Genomic DNA, 24374 nt, shown 5'->3' with positions numbered 1-24374 from the left:
ACCAGAACCCAGAAGGGGGCTGGGAACTGAGGCAAGAGGCTGGGGTAGCTATAGCAAGCAGAAACCCTCAAACCCTAGGAACCCTGAATCCCCACTGGGTATTAACTGGAAAGCTTGTAAGACCTCCCTTGCCTGTGCCCAGGTACATGTATTGGACGGACTGGGGTGCAAGCCCCAAGATTGAACGAGCTGGCATGGATGCCTCAGGTCGTCAGGTCATCATCTCTTCTAATCTGACGTGGCCTAATGGATTAGCCATTGACTATGGGTCCCAGCGGCTATACTGGGCTGATGCCGGCATGAAGACGATTGAATTTGCCGGACTGGATGGCAGCAAAAGGAAGGTAAGGGTGGCGCTAAGGCATCCTCCCACAGCCGTGACAGCCTCCAGGGTGGCGCTTCCTGGCTGGCAGCTAACAGGACCCAGGGAAGCCTAGGGGTGATCCAGCATGGTGCATTTGCTATTTCTCTGAAACTGCGGCTGTGCTCCAGAGCCCGGGGTCCCTGCTCCTTGATGAAGAAAGGAAACTAGGGATCATATGGCTTGTGGTCTGGGGGTATAAGTGCTTTCCTGATAACCATCAACACTAATGCTAATTAATCACCAGTTGCATACTGGGCCCATGACCTCTTTCTCTCTTTGTTTTTATTGTTTATTTTGATATAATTTCAAACCTACAGACAAGTTGTAAGAATAGTCAAAAGAGGGCTTCCCTGGTGGCGCAGTGGTTGAGAGTCCGCCTGCCGATGCAGGGGACGCGGGTTCGTGCCCCGGTCCGGGAAGATCCCACATGCCGCGGAGCGGCTGGGCCCGTGAGCCATGGCTGCTGAGCCTGCGCGTCCGGAGCCTCTGCTCCGCAACGGGAGAGGCCAAAAAAGTGAGAGGCCCCCAAAAAAAAAAAAAAAAAAAAAAAAAAAAAGAATAGTAAAAAGAACCAATAACTAATATTAGTTAATATTTTGTGCAAAATAACTAATATTTTGCCACATTGTTTTTTTTTTTGTTAGCAACTTTGAAGATAATTTTTTATTAATTTTTATTGGAGTATAGTTAGTTCAATGTTGTGTTTTTACAATGTTGTGTTAGTTTCAGCTGTACAGCAAGGTGAACCTACTGTATAGCACAGGGAGCTCTACTCAGTGCTTTGCCACATTGTTATATCATTCTTATTCTCTCTCTGTCCACACACACACACCACACAATTCTTCTGAACCATCTGAGATTAAATTGGAGACATCCTGCCGTTGAACCCAAAATAGTCCAGTGCATATTTCCTAAGAATAAGAACACTGTCTTGCATAATCCCAATATAATGATCAATACCAGGAAATTTATCATTGATACAATATTACTATCTAATCACAGTCTATATTCAATTTCACCACCAATTGCCCCGATAATGTCCTTATAGCTTTTTTTTTTCATTTTTCTTTTTTAGTCCAGGATCCAATCCCAGATCACAGTTGTTTTTAGTAATCATGTCTCTTTAATCTGGAACATTTCCTCAGCCTGTCTTTGTCTTTCCTGATCTTCGTATCTTTAAAGAGTAAATGCCAGTTATTTTGTAGAATGTCCCTCAGTTTGTCTGATGTTTCCTTATGATTAAGTTCAGATTATGCATTTGGGGCAGAAATACTACAGTAAGTAAAGTTGTGTCCTGAGTTTTCAATGTGTCTTATCAGTAGCCACCGATGTCAGCTTGTCCCATCATTGTGATACCAACTTTGGTGGTACAGTTAAGGTGGTGTCCACTGTGAAGTTGCCATTTCTCCTTTTGTAATTAATAAGTAATTTGTGCAGAGACACTTTGAGATTATATAAATAATACATGATCTTTTACAATCATCACGCAACCCTTGGAGCCAGGCACTGTCACGATCATATCACAGATTGGCTGACCAAGGCTCAGATTTTATAACCAGCTCTAGCTCAAGGTCACACAGCAGGTGGTACTGGCAGAGCTGCATCCTGCCTCCTCACCTGAGCCCTTGACCACTGCTCTGTACTGTCAGGACTTGCTGGGGCATGACACAAGTGCTGGGTCCCTGGCAGGTACTGATTGGAAGCCAGCTGCCCCACCCATTTGGGCTGACCCTCTATGGAGAGCGTATCTATTGGACTGACTGGCAGACCAAGAGTATTCAGAGTGCCGACCGGCTGACGGGACTGGACCGGGAGACCCTGCAGGAGAACTTGGAAAACCTCATGGACATCCACGTCTTCCACCGCCGGCGACCCCCAGGTAAGCAGCCCTTGGCCCACACTTGCTTCTCCTCTGCTTCCCTCTGCAATGGTCCTTCTCATTGACCCATTCCTCTCCACCCAGTGTCCACGCCATGCGCTACGGAGAATGGCGGCTGCAGCCACCTGTGTCTTCGGTCCCCAAATCCAAGTGCCTTCAGCTGTACCTGCCCCACAGGCATCAACCTGATGCCTGATGGCAAGACCTGTTCACCAGGTAGGTCTAAGCATCACAGACCTAGATAGAGCCTCTCTGGGAGGAGCAGTGGCTCTCTTTCTTCCCTGCAAGTGGACTCTGGTGTGGTCTGAGAAACCTAAGCTTCTAGAGGCTTAGGGGCGAGATGAAGCTTTTAGAAAAAAGAAGAGGTCCAGAGGAGCAGGTAGACAGGATTAGAAGTAGGATCCAACTAGGTCTCATGGTGTCTTCATGCATATTAGAAAAAGATGCTCCTTTCTCAGACACTTTACTGTTATCTGTTGGGAAATTGTTCGGTTAGAACAAGTCAGTTTTGTTCCTTCTGCCCAAAATCGGTATAGTAAATACTAGAACATATGATATCTACAATTTGATGGTACCTCCTTTGGAAATGGCACTTTTGTGAGTACACACAACCAGCACAACCTTCGTATAACCTTAATTGAAAGGTCTCAGAAGCAGGACCTGGCTGCCCAGATGTTGGATGTTGAGGTTTCTCCCCAGGGGCTGCTGCATGGTAGGCTGCATTTGAACCCTAACTTCCTGGGGAATTAGAGCAAGAAAGGAGCTCTGAATTGTGCTTCTCAGGTTGTAGGTAAAGCCCTCCTTCACCTAACATGAAGTTTCTTAAACTTCATGGTAAAAGGTCTTTCAAAGAGATTCATTTTCATGATATTAATAAAGAGTGATGACTATGTATCAGACCCAATGCTAAGGGTTTTCCATACGTGATCTCTTTTATTCCTACAGCCACCCTGTTATTGTCCCCATTTTACAGATGATGAAAGTGAGCCTTAAACAATTTAAATAATGTGCCCAGGATCACAAAACTAGAAACTAATGGAGACAGGGCATGAACTTCAGTTTGCCTTACTCCAAATCTTCTTAATGGCTGTGCTAGGATGACTGTCCTCTTTCCTTCTCTCCCCACCTGGGCAGGCATGAACAGTTTCCTCATCTTCGCCAGGAGGATAGACATACGCATGGTCTCCTTGGACATCCCTTATTTTGCCGATGTGGTGGTACCAATCAACATTACCATGAAGAACACCATTGCCATTGGAGTGGATCCCCAGGAAGGTCTGTGTGGCCCTCCCTTCTCTCCTGGCCCACTGTCCCTGCCTTACAGCAACTGCTGCCCTTGCTTTCCCACCACCTTTGCCTCCTGGTAAGAGCCTGGGGGCTCCCCGTTCCCTCTGGCACGACCCCTGCCCCATCTCTATAGCACTTTCTCTTTGGTTATGAGGGCATGGGGTTTGGGGGCCTTCTTCTTCATCTCTGCCAAGAGCTATCCTGCTATGATATTTCTGTATTTCCCTTGATATCCTCTGCTCAGGGGTATAGGGCTCTCTGACATGCCCTGGTGTCTCAGGGCATGTTAGCTGTGTGTGTTCCTTTGGGGGGCAGGGTGAAAGTCCAGGCTGAGCCAAGGCTTCCCTTTCCAGGAAAAGTGTACTGGTCAGACAGCACGCTGCACAGGATCAGCCGTGCCAATCTGGATGGCTCACAGCACGAGGACATCATCACCACAGGTGGGCCTTGCTCCCAGCCCGGGGACCACCTGTCTGGCTACAGAGCTGGGGGAGATATCCCATCTGTTTTAAGGCAGGAGCCAGTGTGCTGTCTTGACTTCCTGCAGGGCTGCAGACCACAGATGGGCTCGCAGTGGATGCCATTGGCCGGAAAGTGTACTGGACAGACACAGGAACCAACCGGATTGAAGTGGGCAACCTGGACGGGTCCATGCGGAAGGTGTTGGTGTGGCAGAACCTTGACAGCCCCCGTGCCATTGTACTGTACCACGAGATGGGGTGAGAGCAGCTCTGTGGCTCCAGGCTGCGGGATGGGCTGGCTCAGCTGGGGCGAAGGGGGCCAGTGGAGAGCAAGCGTGCTTCAAAGGAGCACTGAGACTGACCTCTCTGGGGCACTTCCACTTCCTTGTGACTTCTTTCAGGGTGGCAGTATAGTGTAGAGGTTAAAAGCATGAACCTCAGAATCAGAAATCCAGGATTCAAATTTCTTCACCATTTATTAGCTGCGTCTGTCACTTTGGGTCCAATATTTAACCTCCCTGGTCCTCCACTTCCTTGCCTTTAAAACGGAGCCGATAATGAAAATGCATGCCTGTGGACCTTGTGAGGATTAAGTGGGATAATGCATGGAAAGTACTTTTTTTTAATTGTAAAAAACATAACATTAAATTTACCGTCTGAACCATTTTTAAGTGTACAGTTCAGTAGTGTTAAGTATATTCACATTATTGTGAAACAGATCTCCAGAACTTTTTCGTCTTGCAAATCTGAAATTCTGTATTCGTTAAGCAACAACTCCCTTTTGTGCATGTAGCTACTTTTCACAGTGTTTGGCATATTGCTAAGTACTCACAGTATACAGGAACTGTGGAGATAACCAGCTAGTATTGTTTCTTGCCCAGGTTCATGTACTGGACAGACTGGGGGGAGAATGCCAAGTTAGAGCGGTCTGGAATGGATGGCTCAGACCGCACCGTGCTCATTAGCAACAACCTAGGGTGGCCCAATGGACTGACTGTGGACAAGGCCAGCTCCCAGCTGCTCTGGGCTGATGCCCACACGGAGGTGAGGGTCTTGCTCCTGCTGCTTTGCAGAAGCCTGGGGATATGGGAGAGGCCTACTTGGGATCTCCGCTGAGGGCTCCCAGTCTTCTGATAGCCACCCCTCACCCTCTTCTTCCTCTACAGCGAATTGAGGCTGCTGATCTGAATGGTGCCAGTCGGCACACCCTGGTGTCACCTGTGCAGCACCCATATGGCCTCACCCTGCTCGACTCCTATATCTACTGGACTGACTGGCAGACCCGTAGCATCCACCGTGCCGACAAGGGTACTGGCAGCAATGTCATCCTGGTGAGGTCCAACCTGCCAGGCCTCATGGACATCCAGGCTGTGGACAGGGCACAGCCACTGGGTGAGAAGACCCCTAGGGCTGTAAGCCAGAGCCTCTGACTTCCTGGGGGTATCTCAACATCAGAGATATATCCAGAGCACAGAGATGCCTTTACAACCCGAGAGACAGGGACCTGCCTAAGCCCCCTTGCAGGATCAGGCTGTGTTCCCTCTGGGTATGGCTGGTACTGCAACAGCAGGGTGCTGTCACCCTCAAAGGACTCCTGGAGACACCCCTCCTCCTTCTGCCTCTTCCCTGCCAGGCACTGAATCCTGTTATGTAGAATAGCAGACAATCAGGCACAAAAAACTAGGGCCTTTTATAAGATTCAGACCATATTCCAGGCTGGGTGTCAAAACTCATGCTTCTCTTTCTCAGGTTTTAACAAGTGCAGTTCGAGAAATGGTGGCTGCTCTCACCTCTGCCTGCCTCGGCCCTCTGGCTTTTCCTGTGCCTGCCCCACTGGCATCCAGCTGAAGGGAGATGGGAAGACCTGTGACCCCTCTCCTGAGACCTACCTGCTCTTCTCCAGCCGCGGCTCCATCCGGCGTATCTCACTGGACACCAGCGACCACACAGATGTGCACGTGCCCGTTCCCGAGCTCAACAATGTCATCTCCCTGGATTATGACAGTGTGGATGGAAAGGTCTATTACACAGATGTGTTCCTGGATGTTATCAGGTATGAGGGTCCCCGAGACCTCTAGAAGACACAGACCTGCTTCTGACCTTTGATAGGTGAGGTTATTGTCTGTGTTGACCTCTAAATGGACTAAGTGATTCCGCAACTTGGATAGTGAGTTCTGACCCTGAACTGTATGCTTTATAATGTTATCACTTACAGCAGAGTTTCAAACTTTTGTTTTCTTTCGTTTATTTAAAGATTATGAAGTGTTTCAAGATTTTTTTTTTCTGGTCACGCCACTCGGCTTGTGGGATTTCCCAACCAGGGATTGTGTCCCCTGTGGTGGAAGTGCGGAGTTCTACCCACTGGACCGCCAGGGAATTTATCTATTTAAAGATTAATAGGGACTTCCCCGGTGGTCCAGTGGCTAAGACTCCACACTCCCAGTGCAGGGGGCCCAGGTTCCATCTCTGGTCGGAGAACTAGATCCCACACACATGCCGCAACTAAGACCCGGCGCAGCCAAATAAATAAATAAATATTAAACAAAAAAAGATTAATAGAAGCCCAGTATGTAAAACAAACAGATAAAGTCGGGCTGGGGACCCGGAGCTTTCTACCTCTACCATTGGGCTCTGCAGGAGCTCCAGTGATCCTCTAAGACTCATTGATCAGTTGGCCATGTAGCCAAACCAAGTATCTGTATTATAATGCAGGAACGCTGGCCAAATGCCAAGGCTTATGGTTATTTACAAGGTTGTGTTGGGTTTTATTTTTTAATATTTTTTGTTTTATTTATTATTATTCCAATTTTTTACCCCGACACAGCTGAGGAATGTGGTACCCTGTCACCAGTTAGAGGGTTTTACCATGGCAGAGATTCTCATGTAGAAGAACAGGAGCATTCCCTTTTGTTCTCCCTGAGGGGTGTATTAGAATCTGGGAGCTGGTGGGCATATGTAGTTTACAAAAGTCCCCCGTGTATTTGTGACATGCCCCCATCCTGAGGTTGAATTCCCTGGTGTAGGACTGCTATAAAAATGCACAGTAGATTTTGGAAAAATCTGCCCTTTCTCATAATCACTATCTAGCAATCCTTGTCTCCTCCTTAAGGTGTAATGGGGTTTATTAACCTGTCTTTCGGCAAGACATGGGCCCAAATGCCCCGTACTTACAGCAGGAAACACTCTGTCCTCCCAATAATTTATTCAATTTGGCAGATATTTTGAATACCTACTGTGCTAGATGCTGAGGCATGTACTTACAAATACTTGGTCCCTGCCCCTATGGAGCTTACAGTGTAGTGGGAATCCAATTATGGGAACACGGATGAAAGGGGTATCAGCCTACTGCTGATCTGGTCAGTCATCCAACCCTGGGCTGTTCCCCAAGGCGAGCGGATCTGAATGGCAGCAACATGGAGACGGTGATCGGGCGTGGGCTGAAGACCACCGATGGGCTGGCAGTGGACTGGGTGGCCAGGAATCTGTATTGGACAGATACAGGCCGAAATACCATTGAAGCATCGAGGCTAGATGGTTCCTGCCGCAAAGTGCTGATTAACAACAGCCTGGATGAACCTCGGGCCATTGCCGTTTTCCCCAGGAAGGGGTAAGTTTTTGGCCAGCAGAAAAGAGACCCAGGGAAGAAGGGCCTGATGAAGAGGCTCTTGAAAGATGCCTGTATATTAATGGTATCTGGGTGTCCCTGTATTCTCTCGACCTCTGGGTGCCATCTTCCCATGCCTTGCTGATGGCACTCTTGTGTCCCAGGTACCTCTTCTGGACAGACTGGGGCCACATTGCCAAGATTGAACGGGCGAACTTGGATGGCTCTGAGCGGAAGGTCCTCATCAACACAGACCTGGGTTGGCCCAATGGCCTTACCCTGGACTATGATACCCGCAGGTGGGAATCCTGTCCCAGACAGCCTCCTGGAAATCAGGTGGGCAGAGGAGAGGGTGGTTGAGATTGAAGTAGTGAAAACGAACAAGTAGAAAGCTCCTTGGTAGGTAGGGAAAAGCGAGCAGTGAGAAGTATGAGGGCACAAATTCTTGGAGCAGGTGTTGCTGAATCCAGCACTCAACCCTCCAGCGGGGATTATCTGGTTTACATGTTTTTCATTTGAATGCTTTAGCAGAGCATGTCCTCTGGCTGGACCACAGATCCCACTACCCCCCATCCAGTTAACTGATTCTTTGCATTTGTTGCTCTCCTGACCCCATCAGGTATTGGAATTTGCAACTCCTGATCTAGATTAAAAATACTGGAGGGCAGGAGAAGAGGGAGGAAGAGGCTCCAAAGCAGTCAATTCTCCTTTCTGCTCTCAGAAGAAGGGAAGGGGATCAAAGTCACCTGGAGAGTTGGACTGGAGAAGAGGAATGCCTTCTTCCGTTAACTTCACTGAGCTCTTTGTAGACTGAGTCTCTTCTTGAAGGGCGTTCACAAGAATTTGGGCTTTGATTCTTGGGTAGGAGTCAAAGGGTTATCAAGTCGTTGAAGATGAGACTGGGGGCTGGCTCCTCCGAGGTCACTAGATTTCTACTCTCTGCAGAACAGCCCTGGCCTCCCCACTTATGAGTCACCAACCAAGTTCTGCTCTTCAGCTTGGGGATTCCCAGTGACCTCTCATCAAGTCAACTTGACTGCTCACAGCACCTGCCAGTTCAGCTCAGGAGGGGACAGCTAGCTCCCTGAGGGCAGGGCTGGGCTACCCGGCAAGTGTCTTCAGCAGCTGCCTTTTCTCCTTTCCTTTACAGGATCTACTGGGTGGATGCCCATCTGGACCGGATTGAGAGCGCCGACCTCAGTGGGAAGCTCCGGCAGGTCTTGGTCAGCCACGTGTCGCACCCCTTTGCTCTCACTCAGGTACTGGCTCAGGAGGGAGGTAACTAAACCTCCTTGACAGGGGTGTTTCCTCGGGGTTCTGCATCAGCAGCCTCAGCCCCAGGTGCTACTGAACAGGTTTGCTATGGAAGCTCATTTTAGGGGTGATTCTTGTACACTGAAGCCTTGCCACTCTGTGCCCTGCTGCTCCAGCTGTCCCATGTTCTAACATTCGAAGGAGTGGCTCTCAAACAGCTGTACGGAGTCAACTGTGGAACTTGTTAAAATGCATATTCCCGGGCACTGGATATAAAGAATCTGCCTCCTGAGGGTTGGGCAAGGAATATTCATTTTAACAAGTTCCCCAGTTAATCCCCGTGCTGTGGTCCCAGCATGCAAGCTCAGGCAGCTTACTTTAGTGGGCAGAGGTGTGGAGTGGCTGAGAGCCAGAGTTTTGAGGCAGGTAGCCAGTCGGTAATTGTTTACTGAGTGAGTACCTCCCATGAGCCAGCTCCGTGGGTTCAAGTTCTGCCTGTGTCATGAAGTAACTATGCAACTTTGACAAGAGAGTGAACTTCTCTAAGCTTCACTTACTTATAAAATAAATGAGTTTAATAATAGCATCGGGCTTCCCTGGTGGCACAGTGGTTGAGAGTCTGCCTGCCGATGCAGGGGACACGGGTTTGTGCCCCAGTCCAGGAAGATCCCACACGCTGCGGAGCGGCTGGGCCTGTGAGCCATGGCCGCTGAGCCTGCGCGTCCGGAGCCTGTGCTCCACAACGGGAGAGGCCACAACAGTGAGAGGCCCACGTACCGCAAAAAACAAAAAACAAAAAATAATAGTATCCTCCTGAAATATACACAAAGCATTAGCAGAGTATCTGGCACTCAGTGCGTGTTATTTCTAATCGTTTTATTTAGTATTAGCTGTCACTATTTTAGAGTTCTAACCCTGTATAATAATTCAAGAAAGGAAAAAAGGTATACCAAGCTTGGGGCCAAAACAGGGATTCTCAATCATTTAAAAATCTTTGTCCCTCGGGAGGAACACTCCCAAACTCATTCTACAAGGCTACCATCACCCTGATACCAAAACCAAAGATGTCACAAAAAAAGAAAACTATAGGCCAATATCTCTGATGAACATAGATGCAAAAATCCTCAACAAAATACTAGCAAACAGAATCCAACAGCACCTGAAAAGGATCATACACCATGATCAAGTGGGGTTTATCCCAGGAAATCAAGGATTCTTCAATATATGCAAATCAATCAATGTGATACAGCTATTAAGAAACTGAAGGATAAAAACCATATGATAATCTCAATGGATGCAGAAAAAGCTTTTGACAAAATTCAACACCCATTTATGATAAAACCCTCCGGAAAGTAGGCATAGAGGGAACCTACCTCAACACAATAAAGGCCATATATGACAAACCCACAGCCAACATCATTCTCAATGGTGAAAAGCTGAAACCATTTCCTCTAAGATCAGGAAAAAGACAAGGTTGCCCACTCTCACCACTATTATTCAACATAGTTTTGGAAGTTTTAGCCACAGCAATCAGAGAAGAAAAAGAAATAAAAGGAATCCAGATTGGAAAAGAAGAAGTAAAACTGTCACTGTTTGCAGATGACGTGATACTATGCTTAGAGAATCCTAAAGATGCTACCAGAAAACTACTAGAGCTAATCAGTGAATATGGTAAAGTAGCAGGATACAAAATTAATGCACAGAAATTTCTGGCATTCCTATACACTAATGATGAAAAATCTGAAAGAGAAATTAAGGAAACACTCCCATTTACCACTGCAACAACAACAAAAAAATACCAAAGAATAAACCTACCTAGACAAAAGACCTGTATGCAGAAAACTATAAGACACTGATGGGAGAACTTAAAGATGATACAAACAGATGTAGATATACCATGTTCTTGGATTGGAAGAATCAACATTGTGAAAATGACTGTACTACCCAAAGCAGTCTACAGATTCAGTGCAATCCCTATCAAACTACCAATGGCATTTTTTCACAGAACTAGAACAAAAAATTGCACAATTTGTATGGAAACACAAAAGACCCTGAATAGCCAAAACAATCTTGAGAAAGAAAAATGGAGCTGGAGGACTCAGGCTCCTGGACTTCAGACTATACTACAAAGCTACAGTAATCAAGACAGTATGGTACTGGCACAAAAACAGAAATATAGATCAATGGAACAGGATAGAAAGCCCAGAGATAAACCCACGCACATATGGTCACCTTATCTTTGATAAAGGAGGCAAGAGTATACAATGGAGAAAAGACAGCCTCTTCAATAAGTGGTGCTGGGAAAACTGGACAGCTGCATGTAAAAGAATGAAATTAGAACACTTCCTGGACTTCCCTGGTGGCGCAGTGGTTAAGATTCCACCTGCCAACGCAGGGGACATGGGTTCAATCCCTGGTCCGGGAAGATCCCACATGCCGTGGAGCAGCTAAGCCTGTGTGCCACAACTACTGAGCCTGTGCTCTACAGCCTGCGAACCACAACTACTGAGCCCACGTGCCACAACTACTGAAGCCCGCGCACCTAGAGCCCGTGCTCTGCAACAAGAGAAGCCACCGCAATGAGAAGCCCGTGCACCGCAACGAAGAGTAGCCCCTGCTCAGCACAACTAGAGAAAGCCCATGCACAGCAACAAAGACCCAGTGCAGCCAAAAATCAATCAATAAATTAATAAATTAATTAAAAAAAAACACTTCCTAACACCATACACAAAAATAAACTCAAAATGGATTAAAGACCTAAATGTAAGGCCAGACACTATAAAACTCTTAGAGGAAAACATAGGCAGAAAACTATGACTTAAATCAGAGCAAGATCCTTTTTGACCCACCTCCTAGAGTAAAAACAAAAATGAACAAATGGGACCTAATGTAACTTAAAAGCTTTTGCACAGCAAAGGAAACCATAAACAAGATGAAAAGACAACACTCAGAATGGGAGAAAATATTTGCAAACAAAGCAACTAACAAAGGATTAATCTCCAAAATATACAAGCAGCTCGTGCAGCTCAATATCAAAAAAACAAACAACCCAATCCAAAAATGGGCAGAAGACCTAAATAGACATTTCTCCAAAGAAGATATACAGATTGCCAACAAACACATGAAAGAATGCTCAACATCACTAATCATTAGAGAAATTCAATTCAAAACTACAATGAGGTGTCACCTCACACCCGTCAGAATGGCCATCATCAAAAAATCTACAAACAATAAATGCTGGAGAGGGTGTGGAGAAAGGGGAACCGTCTTGCAGTGTTGGTGGGAATGTAAATTGATACAGCAACCATGGAGAACAGTATGGAAGTTCCTTAAAAAACTAAAAATAGAACTACCATATGACCCAGCAAACCCACTACTGGGCATATACTCTGAGAAAACCATAATTCAAAAAGAGTCATGTATCACAATGTTCATTGCAGCACTATTTACAATAGCCAGGACATGGAAGCAATCTAAGTGTCCATCGACAGATGAATGGATAAAGAAGATGTGGTAAATACATATGATGGAATATTATTCAGCCACAACAAGAAACGAAATTGAGTTATTTGTAGTGAGGTGGATGGACCTAGAGTCTGTCATACAGAGTGAAGTAAGTCAGAAAGAGAAAAACAAATACCGTATGCTAACACATATATATGGAATCTAAAAAAAAAAAAAAAAAGGTTCTGATAAACCTAGGGGCAGGACAGGAATAAAGACGCAGACATAGAGAATGGACTTGAGGACACGGGGAGGGGGAAGGGTAAGCTGGGAGGAAGTAAGAGAGTAGCACTGACATATATACACTACCAAATGTAAAATAGATAGCTAGTGGGAAGCAGCTACATGGCACAGGGAGATCAGCTCAGTGCTTTGCGACCACCTAGAGGGGTGGGATAAGGAGGTTTGGAGGGAGATGCGAGAGGGAGGGGATATGTATGGGGATATACATATGCATACAGCTGATTCACTTTGTTATACAGCAGAAACTAACACAACACTGTAAAGCAATTATACTCCAATACAGATGTTAAAAAAAAAAAAAATCTTTGTCCCTCGGGCTTCCCTGGTGGCGCAGTGGTTAAGAATCTGCCTGCCAATGCAGGGGACACAGGTTTGAGCCCTGGTCCGGGAAGATCCCACATGCCACGGAGCACCTAAGCCAGTGCACCACAACTACTGAGGCTGTGCTCTAGAGCCTGCGAGCCACAACAACTGAGCCCACGTGCCACAACTACTGAAGCCTGCGTGCCTAGAGCCCATGCTCCACAAGAGAATCCACCGCAGTGAGAAGCCCACATACTGCAATGAAGAGTAGCCCCCGCTTACCTCAACTTGAGAAAGCCCACACGCAGCAACGAAGACCCAATGCAGCCAAAAAAAAAAAGGAATAAACAAAATAAGTAAATTTAAAAAAAAAACAATAAAAAAAAAATCTTTGTCCTTTTTTGACAAACATGCACTCTACCTGTATTCTGCATTATATCCTACCGGCCAATAAGATTTTGTCTGGCTTTACTTAATGATAGGCTTTTCCCCACCCCGTACTCCAAATGTAAAACTACAGGATTATATTGAATTTAGTTTTTCAGTCTACAAGTTTCCTCTGAGGTTTCTGATGTATACTGCAGGGATGGGAGGGGAACCACCTACATTGCCCTTCCCCACCCCTGGTAGAGAATCTCAGGATCTCTACATTAGAGGGCAGCTCCCTGCAGAAGTAACCAGAGGACTTGGGCCAGGGATCTGAGTGATGGGCCCAGAAGAACAGGGACCTAGAACGACTGCCCCCGCCCCGGCCCCCGCAATTTACTCCTGTTTGCTAGGTACAGGAATTTATTTATTCACTGAGCCACTGGGTCAACTGACTGAGGACTAAGTGTTAGTGCTGGAAATTGAGAGATGAATGAACCACATTCTTGTTCTTGAAGAACTTAATCTGGCAGGACAGATAGACATGTAAGTAAATGACCATAGAGTGTCGAAACTCACCTGTGGAAGTGAGGACAAGCTCAGAGCAGCATGGAGGAAATGGTGAATTCTCTATGGATTGGGGGAGATTTCCTGGATAATGTCATATTTGGGGATGCACGGGAGCTGACATGGATAAGGGAAGAAGAGGGCATTTGGACAGAGGGAACACACGGGCTGAGGCACGGAAGCTGTACCAGGGTCTGCCTATTAATAGTTACTCTTTTGGGGGTTTCCCTATTGAGTAGCAGGACAGGTGGATCTACTGGACAGACTGGCAGACCAAGTCAATCCAGCGTGTTGACAAGTACTCAGGCCGGAACAAGGAGACGGTGTTGGCGAATGTGGAGGGACTCATGGATATCATCGTGGTTTCCCCTCAGCGGCAGACAGGTGGACTCCAGGGCCCTGAGCCTGCTTCCTTACCATTAGTGGGGTTGGTTGGTCACCCTGAGGACGGTTAATAACCAAGACAGAGCCACAGGAGAGCCTTTTGGTTCACATCTTAAGTTCTTAGACCTTTCAGCCCCCTGTCGTTATACCCCTCCTGCCCCACGGTCCCTGGGAGTAAGGTAGCCCCGAATCTCCTTTCTGAGAAGTGTCAAATTAGGAGACTTGATTCTGCCCCAGGCCAGACATTCACATCTGCTTTGCCCCCAGGGACCAATGCCTGTGGTGTGAACAATGGCGGCTGCACCCACCTCTGCTTTGCCAGAGCCTCAGACTTTGTATGTGCCTGTCCTGACGAGCCTGATGGCCGGCCCTGCTCCCTTGGTGAGTTGGACTAATTGGCCTCCTGGAACAGCAGAGCCCTTGGAAGGGCAGGGGATCAGCAGCCTCAGCTTTGTTCTTCTGGGTGAGATTTCCCCTCAGGGGTTCTTACAGCAGAGTGACTGGGAGCAGTGGGTTTGAGCTTTGGGATGGTACAGACCCAGGTTTGTCTGGCTTCTGGCATTTACTAGGATGGAAATCAGGTCTCCTGATTCCCTGATCCCTACTGTGACCTGTGCATTATCCTCTCTTCCTGCCCTTTGTGGGCCAGCTAGCCCATCCGGAGCTATTAATATTGGAAACTGGGACTTCCCTGGTGGCGCAGTGGTTAAGAATCTGCCTGCCAACGCAGGGGACACAGGTTCGAGCCCTGGTCCGGGAAGATCCCATATACCATGGTGCACCTAAGCCCGTGCGCCACAACTACTGAGCCTGCACTCTAGAGCCCGTGAGGCACAACTACTGAGCCCATGAGGCACAACTACTGAGCCCACGTGCCACAACTACTGAAGCCCGTGTGCCTAGAGCCCATGCTCTGCAACAAGAGAAGCCACTGCAATGAGAAGCTCGCGCACCACAATGCAGAGTAGTCCCCGCTCGCCATAACTAGAGAAAGCCTGTGAGCAGCAACAAAGACTCAACGCAGCCAAATAAATAAATTTATTAAAAAATATATATTGGAAACCAAATCCTTTTTATGTACAGTATTAAGAAGGACATCTAACAGGGGTGCCTAGGATCAGGGCAGCTAAAAAATTGCTTTATCAAGTTCTCCACATGCTACTCTTGGACCATATGTAGATATTTGTGGCTCCAGTGATCCACTCCAGTCCTTGTTTTCTCTCCAGTACCTGGCCTGGTGCCCCCAGCTCCCAGGGCTACCAGCGTAAGTGAAAGGAGCCCCGTGCTACCCAACACGCTACCGACGACCTTGCGTTCTTCTACCAGCTGGACCCGCACATCTCTGGAGGAGGTGGAAGGGAGGTAAGTGGGTCAGTATGGAATTGGGGGCTCTTTGATTCAAATCGCCATGCCCTGCCAGCAGAAGACCGTAGGCCCAGCTTGATGATTCTGGCAGATGGGAGGTAGATCACATCATTAGCCACCTGTCCCTGCTACTTGGAACTAGAGATGATATTTAGACTTGGAGGTTGTTGCAAGGAATTCTTTTTTTTTAGCTCTGAAGGCAAGAGGCTTTAAGACGAGCTTTAGAGAGAAATCACTCAGGAGGAGTTTCTGCCTGGCATTCCTCCTTCTTCCTTTCTTTCAGTGACGTTTGCTCTCACAGAACAAGTTTAGCACGTGGTCTTGTCCTACAGTTTACTTAAAAGCCACTAAGTCATAGTGGTCTCTGGGCTGTGGCTTTTTAACTTGGGACATCCCCAGGGATGTGATGGCCTTAGTTTATATGACCTGTAACACTCAAACACACATGCATGTATGTGCATGTGTACACACACACACACACACACACACACACACACACCCCGTTATTAAATAAGCAAGCATAACCGTGAACAGCTCTCAAATTAAGTGTAAAACATTATATTTCATTAGACTGAAGGTGCTGTCAATTTAAAATGCATCCTGATTTGAGAGTTTAAACTGAAAAAATGACCAACAGCAACTGTGAGATGCCATTAATTGTAAGACACAGTTCTATCTCAGAGATATTAGAATATAGAAAAAATGCACATCTTAAAATTGATGAAATATCATGTTATATTCCATTTAGAGAAAGTCTTATAAATATGTTTTTTATTTACACTTTGCAAAAAAATCATCTGGAAATACAGATAGGAGTAAAAAAGAAATAAGTACTCATGTGTAATTACCTTTAGTGTTTTTTTCTGATTTGATATATGTGTATATTGTGAAATGGTTACCACAGTAAGTCCAGTTAACATCCATCACCACACATATATACTTTTTTTTTCTTATAATGAAAACTTTTTAAATCTACTCTCTTAGCAACTTTCAGACATACAATATTGTTAACTATAGTCACTATGATGTACGTTACATCCCCAGGACTTACTTATCTTATAACTGGAAGTTTGAGCCTTTTGACCATCTTCACTCATTTTGTCCACCCCCAACCTCTGGCAACTGCCAATCTGTATGGTATCAATTTATCTATGAGTTGGTTTTTTTTTTCTTTTTTAGATTCCACATATAAGTGATATCATATAGTATTTGTCTTTCACTGTCTGACTTAATTTACTTAGCAGAATGTCCTTCTTTTTCATGGCTGAATAATGTTCCACTGTATACCTATACCACATTTTCTTTATCCATTCATCCACTGATGGACACTTAGGTGGTTTTCATGTTTTGGCTCTTGTAAATAATTCTACATTGAACATGGGGGTGCAGATATCTTTTTGAGACAGTGATTTCATTTCCTACTCTTACTATACTGATGTCTATCTTCCCAGGCATTTTTCTATTAGAACATTTTTCATTGTAATATTATTTTTAATATCAACAGTAGCTTAAAAGATAATTAACACGTGATTTCAATTCTGAAGGCAGAAACATAGTAATAATTCCAAATAAGACCACTAGACTCACGTCCCTAAAATGATAAGATTTGTACATGATCAAACTTATTCTATATGCCCCATTTTCTCTTGTTAGAAGAGTTTATATAGAAAAGCAAACAGATATAAACGTGTACCTTTCTCACTAAATTTTAAGCACTAACAATCACTATTAATCTGATTTTATTCAGGTTTATTTAGAAAACTTTTGAACCCTACTCAGATATTTTCTTCCTATCAGAGTTGTATCTGAAGACTCAGTACATCTTGGTTTCAGATGCTCCTGCAGGTAGCTCTTCTCTAAACTTTTAGGACACGTCTTTAATTGCCAGCTCATAACGTGCCACAAAGGAGTTACCGTCTCAGCACTTCAAGTTAGTTATCCAAGCCCTCCCTCTGGATGTCTTGCATATTCCCTTGTGAAAGAATGAAGGAAAGAAAAACAATATTTTTTTTTAAGTCTCTCTAGACCTTGTGATAATCTTGATCCAATCCAAGGTTTGCTTGGCTGGTAGCTTAATAAAGTCTGCTATTGATGTCCTTAGCATTCTTGCAGCTCACTCCCAAACCTGCTTCTCCTTTTTAAAGAATCCTCTTTAAAGAGTACATATTTTAGGGAATTCCCTGGTGATCTAGTGGTTGGGACTCCACGCTTTCACTGCCGAGGGCCTGGGTTCAATCCCTGGTCAGGGAGCTGGGGTCCCACAAGCTGCACGACCAAAAACAACAACAAAAAAGAGTGCACATTTTAAAACACATTTAAACATGATATAGCATCTTGAAGACAGTGGCTCATGCTGATTTCTCTGTATTTTCTTGTCCTGCCCTCTCCTTGCTTCCGCTATCTCCTGTCTGGTGTAGTCTCATATCTGAAAGCCCCACTCCCAGGCCTTTAGCCCTGTCCTTCACAGGACTGTCCCCATTTCCTGGCAGAAGGCAAGATCTTTGTTGAATATAAGTAGCCTTCACATTCAGTTTTCTCTGCCCCACAGATGCTCTGAAAAGGATGCCCGGCTGGGCCTCTGCACGTATTCCAATGAGGCCGTACCTGCTGCTTCAGGTAAGCCCTCAGTGCCCAACTGTTTTGAAAAACAAGATGTAAGGAACCTAAGTCTCCATTGATATCTCGCAGAACCTTCATGGGGACTCTTTGGGGTTGATGAACCCTTTTCTTAGACTAAATCCATAGAAAGAATAACCATAATAGCTGCCACTTATGGAGTGCTTTCTGTATGCTAGGCACTTGTTAAGCCATATTTATGTGCGCATGCCTGTATGTATATGTATTTGTATATACACACTCACCTTCAATCTCCACCAGCCCTATGAGCAATTTATTATTTACATTTAACTGATGAGAAAACACAGGCTTAGAAGTTAAGCATCTTGCTTTAAGTCACACAGCTAGTAAGTAGTGGAAGTGGGATTAGAGATGCTGACATAGTGATAGGTTTCTTCTCAGCCCCCTCCCCCCTCCCGCTGTGGCCTCTTCTCTGAGAAGGAGGCCCCTAGCCATCCTCAGATGGTATGGGATGCAACAGCTACAAAAGGAGCCCTCCATCTTCCCAACCCTCACACCAGCTAGAAGATTGTCGGGGGTCCCCACCTAGCGTCCCTCTGCTCTTCCTAGGGGAAGGACTTCATGTCAGCTATGTCATCGGTGGACCCCTCAGCATTCTGCTTATTCTGGTGGTGATCGCGGCTTTGATGCTGTACAGGTAACCTCAGCCCCACTGCAGTGGCTGTATGTTTGCTGTATGTCCCATTAGCACGTTTGGGACCTCCTGAAGTTGACAGCTCACTGATTCCACCTATGACCAGCCTCATTTCAAAGTTGGGTCCCTGGTCAGAGCAGCAGAAGGGAAGGGCAGAAACCTGAATGTGTACCCTTCTTCCCCAGTCACAGCCCAAGTAGTTTCCTCATTTCATGATCACAGCAACGCTTGGTATTTTCCTTATAGACTAGGATACTAAGGACACAGAGGGTGTTACCCAAGTTCACACCGTAAGAGGCAAAGCTGGTACTGACTCTAGCATCTTTGCTTTTGCCACCACTCTACACTACCTCAAACCACTGAAGCTGGAAATGATCTTCTCTTCACACAAACACAACTCTTTACTACAATGTGGGGTGATAGATACATCATTGCTCGGTAGGGACCATCCTGGGAAGGTGGAATGTGTAGTATTCAATTTAGAATCTTCCTTTTATGACCCTCTCTGTATATATTTTCTCCTAAATGCTTTAAATGCAGCTTGCAGCAAAAATGTCAGGATTTTGCTGCTACTGCAGCAGCTTCTACTAACAACAACAACAGTAATAGTAACACCTACCATTTAATGAATATGTATCAATGTCACAACAACCTTGTAATACAGGTATTATTATTCCTCACTTTACAGATGAGGATCTAAGGCTCAGAAAGTTTAGATTATGTCCACCAATACCCCAGCCAGTAAGTAACAGAAGTGGCATTGAAACGTAGGTCTGTTTTGACTCTAAAGCTCAGTGTATTTGTTATCTATTGCTGTATAACAAATTACCCTGAAACTTAGCAACTTAAAATGACAACCACTGATTATCTCACAGTTTCTGTGGATCAGAAATCTAGATGCAGGGACTTCCCTGGTGGCGCAGTGGTTAAGAATCCGCCTGCCAATGCAGGGAACACAGGTTCAAGCCCTGGTCCGGGAAGATCCCACATGCCGCGGAGCAACTAAGCCTGTGTGCCACAACTACTGAGCCTGCACTCTAGAGCCTGCGAGCCACAACTACTGAAGCCCACGCGCCACAACTACTGAAGCCTGCGCGCCTAGAGCCCGTGCTCCACAACAAGAGGAGCCACCGCAATAAGAAGCCCATGCACCACAATGAAGAGTAGCCCCCACTCACCACAACTAGAGAAAGCCCGCATACAGCATCGAAGACCCAATGCAGCCAAAAATAATAAACAAATAAAATTAAAAAAAAAAAAGAAATCTAGATGCAGATTAGCTGGGTGCCTCTGCCTCAAGGTGTCTTACAAGGCAGCAATCCAGGTATCAGCCAGAGTTGTGGTCTTATCTCGAGGCTTGACTGGGGAAGGATTCCCTTCCAAGCACAGGATTCAGTTCCTCGCAGGCTGTTGGCTAGAGGCCTCCCTCAGCAGTTTGTTGCCTTGTGGGCCTTTCCATAGGACAGCTTTCAACATGGCAGCTTGCTTCCCCCAGAGCAAGAGTAAGAGAGAGGGAAGGGAGGGAGGGAGAGAGGGCAAACTAAGATAGAAACCAGTTCCCTTGTTAGGAGTTTCCTTGTAACCTAATCCAGTATCCCTCACTTTTGCATGTTCTGTTCATTAGAAGCGAGTCACCAGATCCAGCCCACACTCACGGGTCAGGAATTGAGAAGGTGTGAGTACCAGGAGGCAGGGACCACTGGGCCCTCTTAGAGGCTGCCTGCCACAACTTGGGTTACAGCTTCCCCAGATATTATCCCCATACAGATCTGAACTAATTTCTCATCACTTTTTCTCCTAAAGACACAAAAAATCCAAGTTAACTGATCCTGCAATGGGGAACCTGACCTACAGCAACCCTTCCTACCGAACTTCCACTCAGGAAGTGAAAATTGAAGCAATCCCCAAGCCAGCCATGTACAATCAACTGTGCTATAAGAAAGAGGTAAAAATTAAAATTTATATCCAAGAGTTTGTTTTTGGAGGGCGGGGGTGGATTATACTCCAGTTGCCTGAGTAGATCAGTAAGGGATGCTGGGTAGTCCATCTACCATTTTGGAAGTTATAGTGAACAGAAGAATGGGATGTGATTCGGGTTTCTGGAGAGGTCTATAACTTCTGAGGGAGCAGCTTGAGGGGCCCTAGTGAGAGTAAGGTTAGAAAGCAGATCCCAGAAGCTTTAGGTCTGAAAGCATGTGAGTGTGCACCTCCCTGCCAGGAGATATTTTCCCAGGCTCAGGGGTTCCTTCCCTCCTGGAGCTGTCATTCCCCAGCAGTGAGGCTGTGCCCCTCTGAAATAAACCCAAACTCCTAGGAAACACCAAAAAACCCAAGAGCTCCTGGACTCTCCCTTTCTAACCTCTGATCCAAGCTTTTGGCACCTGTGGTTGGGAATGGCTGGAGTTCTCCTATCCTTCCTCTTAGCACATAATCTAGAGGGATTTCTCTAGAATTCTGAAAGTTTATATGCTTTTGTTCTTTTAACTCCTTTGTTGCTGCAGTGAAAATTTATTTGCTAAATGTTCAGGCATGAAGAATAGTCCCGTTTTGACTAGGGAATATAGCCTGGGACTTAGATTTTCCTAGTCTGATATGACCCTTGTTTTTTCCTAAAATCCTGTAACCCTTCATGAGAAATTATCCCTTATGAGACCTAACCCATCTACTCTCTTGGCCTGTCTAGCACAGTCAAAGCCAGCCCTCACACCTATGGGGCATAATGAATACACTTCATACAATAATCACGTGATTTCAGGATCCATGAACTTCCCTATTAAAACAACGCATCCACTACAAGCCAACACAGAAGCTGCAGGGATAGCTTGCAGATTTAGGGACGGTAGACCCCTTCTCTGTGAATATCTTTGAGAGAAAGACTCTTGAAGCTTCTTGGGTTCCTGGAGTGTCTGATGCCCCAGAAAAGAACCCCAATGAGGGCCCTAGGTTAGAAATTAAAATCATGTGACTCTTTCTCCTGTTGTATGCTTTTTCCTCAGCAGCTCTTTCACCCCTCTGATAGTCTTTCACCCTTTCTCTTCTGATTTCCTCTTGATTTCAGGTACCTGTTGCTGTGTGTTTGTAGAGGGCGTGGTATCACCCAAATTGCTAGTGCCACGTCACCCACATCTCCCTGACTTACCCCACGTGTCTCTGTGATGAAGACACTGAGTGGTCTGCATCTTATCTGACACTAATTCAGCTTGGAGGGTGTGCTGGCTGACTGGGCATGTGTGTGCGTGCCTTGATCAAGGGAGTCGTCACTCCCAGAGGGCAGGGACCATATTTTATATTGTTTAATCATCAAAGTATCCTGCTTATTGAAGGGAAGGGGCTCAATAAATATCTGTGGAACTGAACTGTTACTAAAGTAGAGCAGCAGTTGCAGGGCTCTTGGCAGGAACACCATCCCAGGGACAGAGCCCAAGCCATGGCCCATTTTCTCTTGGCAGTGGCGGCATGTTGGTTGGTATCCCCCAGAAACCAGGAGTACGGCTACCCCTTGAGGAATCCATAAAGGGAGAAGCCTGAGTGGAACTTAAGGCTGTCCTTGGAACAATTGCAGGTTGCTTGGAAATGGCCCTGAGGCTCCTGGGAGTAGAGCCAGAATAACCTCCCACAAAAGCTTATAGGTTACAGTACCCCCAGTGGATTGACAGAACTCAAGTAAGAGGGTTTTCTAGAGCCCTCCTGTCTTACCTTCTAAAACTTTTCTTCTTAAGAAAGTTAGAAAGAAGAGAATTAAGAATAAAATAGCACATGAAACTGTATTCAGTATCTTATAATAAGCTATAATGGAAAAGAATCTGACCATATATGTGTGTGTATATATATATATATATATATATATATATATATATATATATATATATATAAAACTGAATCACTTTGCTGTACACCAGAAACTAACATTGTAAATCAACTATACTTCAAAAAAAAAAAAGGAATAGCACCAAAGTAGTTTAAAATCTTGAATAAATGCACATTTAGTTGCTTTTGTCAATTGCTTCTGATCATGTATATTAGCATGCTGTCCCATTAATAAACCCCATTAGCAATGTAATAATAGCTAACATGATCTAGTGCATATTATGCGTCAGGCACCTACTAATTGCATTGCGTGGATTGCCTCATTTAACTCTCACAGCCATTGGTTATGAGGTACGGACACTGTTACTCTAAAGCGGTGAGCCTGAGTTTGGGGGATGTTCAGTAATTTGCCCGAGGTGATGTAGCCAGTGAGTGGCTCACGGAAGTCACGGTTCTCCCTCCTCCCTGTATGATAATGGTAATAATCATCACAGCTGCTCCTTTCCTTTTAGGCTCAGCCTCATACGTTTGCTCTGACTAGATTTCCCCATTTGTTTGTGGGATTTTTGCGCTCTTCATGCCCACTCTTAACCCATCCACTTCCTTTCTAAGTTCGTCATGAGATTCTTTACAGAGAGCCAACCAACTGACCGTGTCTCTCCACTCCCCACCCTAGGGTGGACCTGACCATAACTACACCAAGGAGAAGGTCAAGATTGTAGAGGGGATCTGCCTCCTGTCTGGGGACGATGCTGAGTGGGATGACCTCAAGCAACTGCGCAGCTCCCGAGGGGGCCTCCTTCGGGATCATGTATGCATGAAGACAGACACCGTGTCCATCCAGGCCAGCTCTGGCTCCCTGGATGACATGGAGACGGAGCAGCTGTTGCAGGAAGAGCAGTCTGAGTGCAGCAGCGTCCATACCGCAGCCACTCCTGAAAGACGGGGCTCCCTGCCAGACACAGGCTGGAGACACGAACGCAAGCTCTCCTCAGAGAGCCAAGTCTAAACGCCCATGTTCCCTTCCCTTCCTACCTGCTCCTTCTCCTTGGTGGGCTTCAGTCCCTGAGCTCGCTTATACAGCAGGCCCCTTTCCTGTGTGCTCGTCCTGCGCCGCCTCCTCCCGCCTCGTAACTGCTCCCAAGCCCTCCACTGGAGCTGTTTCCACCTGGGTTCGTAACTACCTGTGCACAAGAAATGATGGGGCATCCTGAGAATTTAGACCTGGATTTTACCACGAACCTCACCTCATGCACGCCATCCTGAGCCCCCTTGAAACCAGGCTCAGTAATGATTCCTCGTCAGTACAGAGCTCCACCTCCCCTTCCCCTGGCACCCCCAGTGCCTGCCCCCCAAGAGCTGATGATCCAGGACTGCACTCGCTCCATCAGAGCTGGCCTGACCGCATCTCTGAGGGAACTTGCTGACCGGGGGGCTGGGGCGGGAGGGGTGGGGGTCATGGGTAAAGAGAGAGATGAAGGATAGAGGCTGAGAGAAGGAGGAGTCAGCCCAGCTGGCATGGGCATCTGGAAAACCTCCAGCCTCGAGTGCATTGGCAACATGAAAAAGCTTTTAAGGGTGATTGGGCCTGGGTGTCCTCTCCACTGCCAGCAATGGATATTATTCTTGCCCTGAAAGTTGTTGTTTCTTCAGCTGCAGATACTGATGAGGTCTGGGTATGGCTCAAGCTGTTCTTCCTCCTGCTAGAATGTCTG

At 46.2% G+C, this 24374-nt stretch overlaps 1 protein-coding gene across 1 annotated transcript in view; it reads left to right on the top strand.

Annotated features, from left to right (window-relative positions):
• The window catches only part of LRP4 (LDL receptor related protein 4), a 41600-nt gene extending 17704 nt beyond the window's left edge, over positions 1-23896 (top strand). Inside the window, exons 20-38 of the mRNA XM_029209391.1 lie at positions 143-344; positions 2054-2243; positions 2328-2459; positions 3378-3518; positions 3884-3970; positions 4078-4249; positions 4873-5035; positions 5158-5383; positions 5741-6044; positions 7380-7598; positions 7760-7894; positions 8746-8854; positions 14072-14216; positions 14484-14597; positions 15443-15578; positions 18130-18197; positions 18768-18855; positions 20656-20797; positions 23336-23896. Of these exons, the coding sequence (XP_029065224.1) occupies positions 143-344; positions 2054-2243; positions 2328-2459; positions 3378-3518; positions 3884-3970; positions 4078-4249; positions 4873-5035; positions 5158-5383; positions 5741-6044; positions 7380-7598; positions 7760-7894; positions 8746-8854; positions 14072-14216; positions 14484-14597; positions 15443-15578; positions 18130-18197; positions 18768-18855; positions 20656-20797; positions 23336-23668 (3106 nt within the window). The 3' untranslated portion in view covers positions 23669-23896. The remainder of the gene's footprint in view (positions 1-142; positions 345-2053; positions 2244-2327; positions 2460-3377; positions 3519-3883; positions 3971-4077; positions 4250-4872; positions 5036-5157; positions 5384-5740; positions 6045-7379; positions 7599-7759; positions 7895-8745; positions 8855-14071; positions 14217-14483; positions 14598-15442; positions 15579-18129; positions 18198-18767; positions 18856-20655; positions 20798-23335) is intronic.
• The last annotated feature ends 478 nt before the right edge of the window (positions 23897-24374 follow it).

The sequence above is a fragment of the Monodon monoceros genome, unplaced genomic scaffold (assembly GCF_005190385.1).
Source record: "Monodon monoceros isolate NGI ecotype Baffin Bay Population unplaced genomic scaffold, NGI_Narwhal_1 Super_Scaffold_7, whole genome shotgun sequence".
NCBI lineage: Eukaryota > Metazoa > Chordata > Mammalia > Artiodactyla > Monodontidae > Monodon > Monodon monoceros.
The sequence above is the reverse complement of the archived record's forward strand: the minus strand, read 5'-3'. Positions and strand labels throughout refer to the sequence as shown.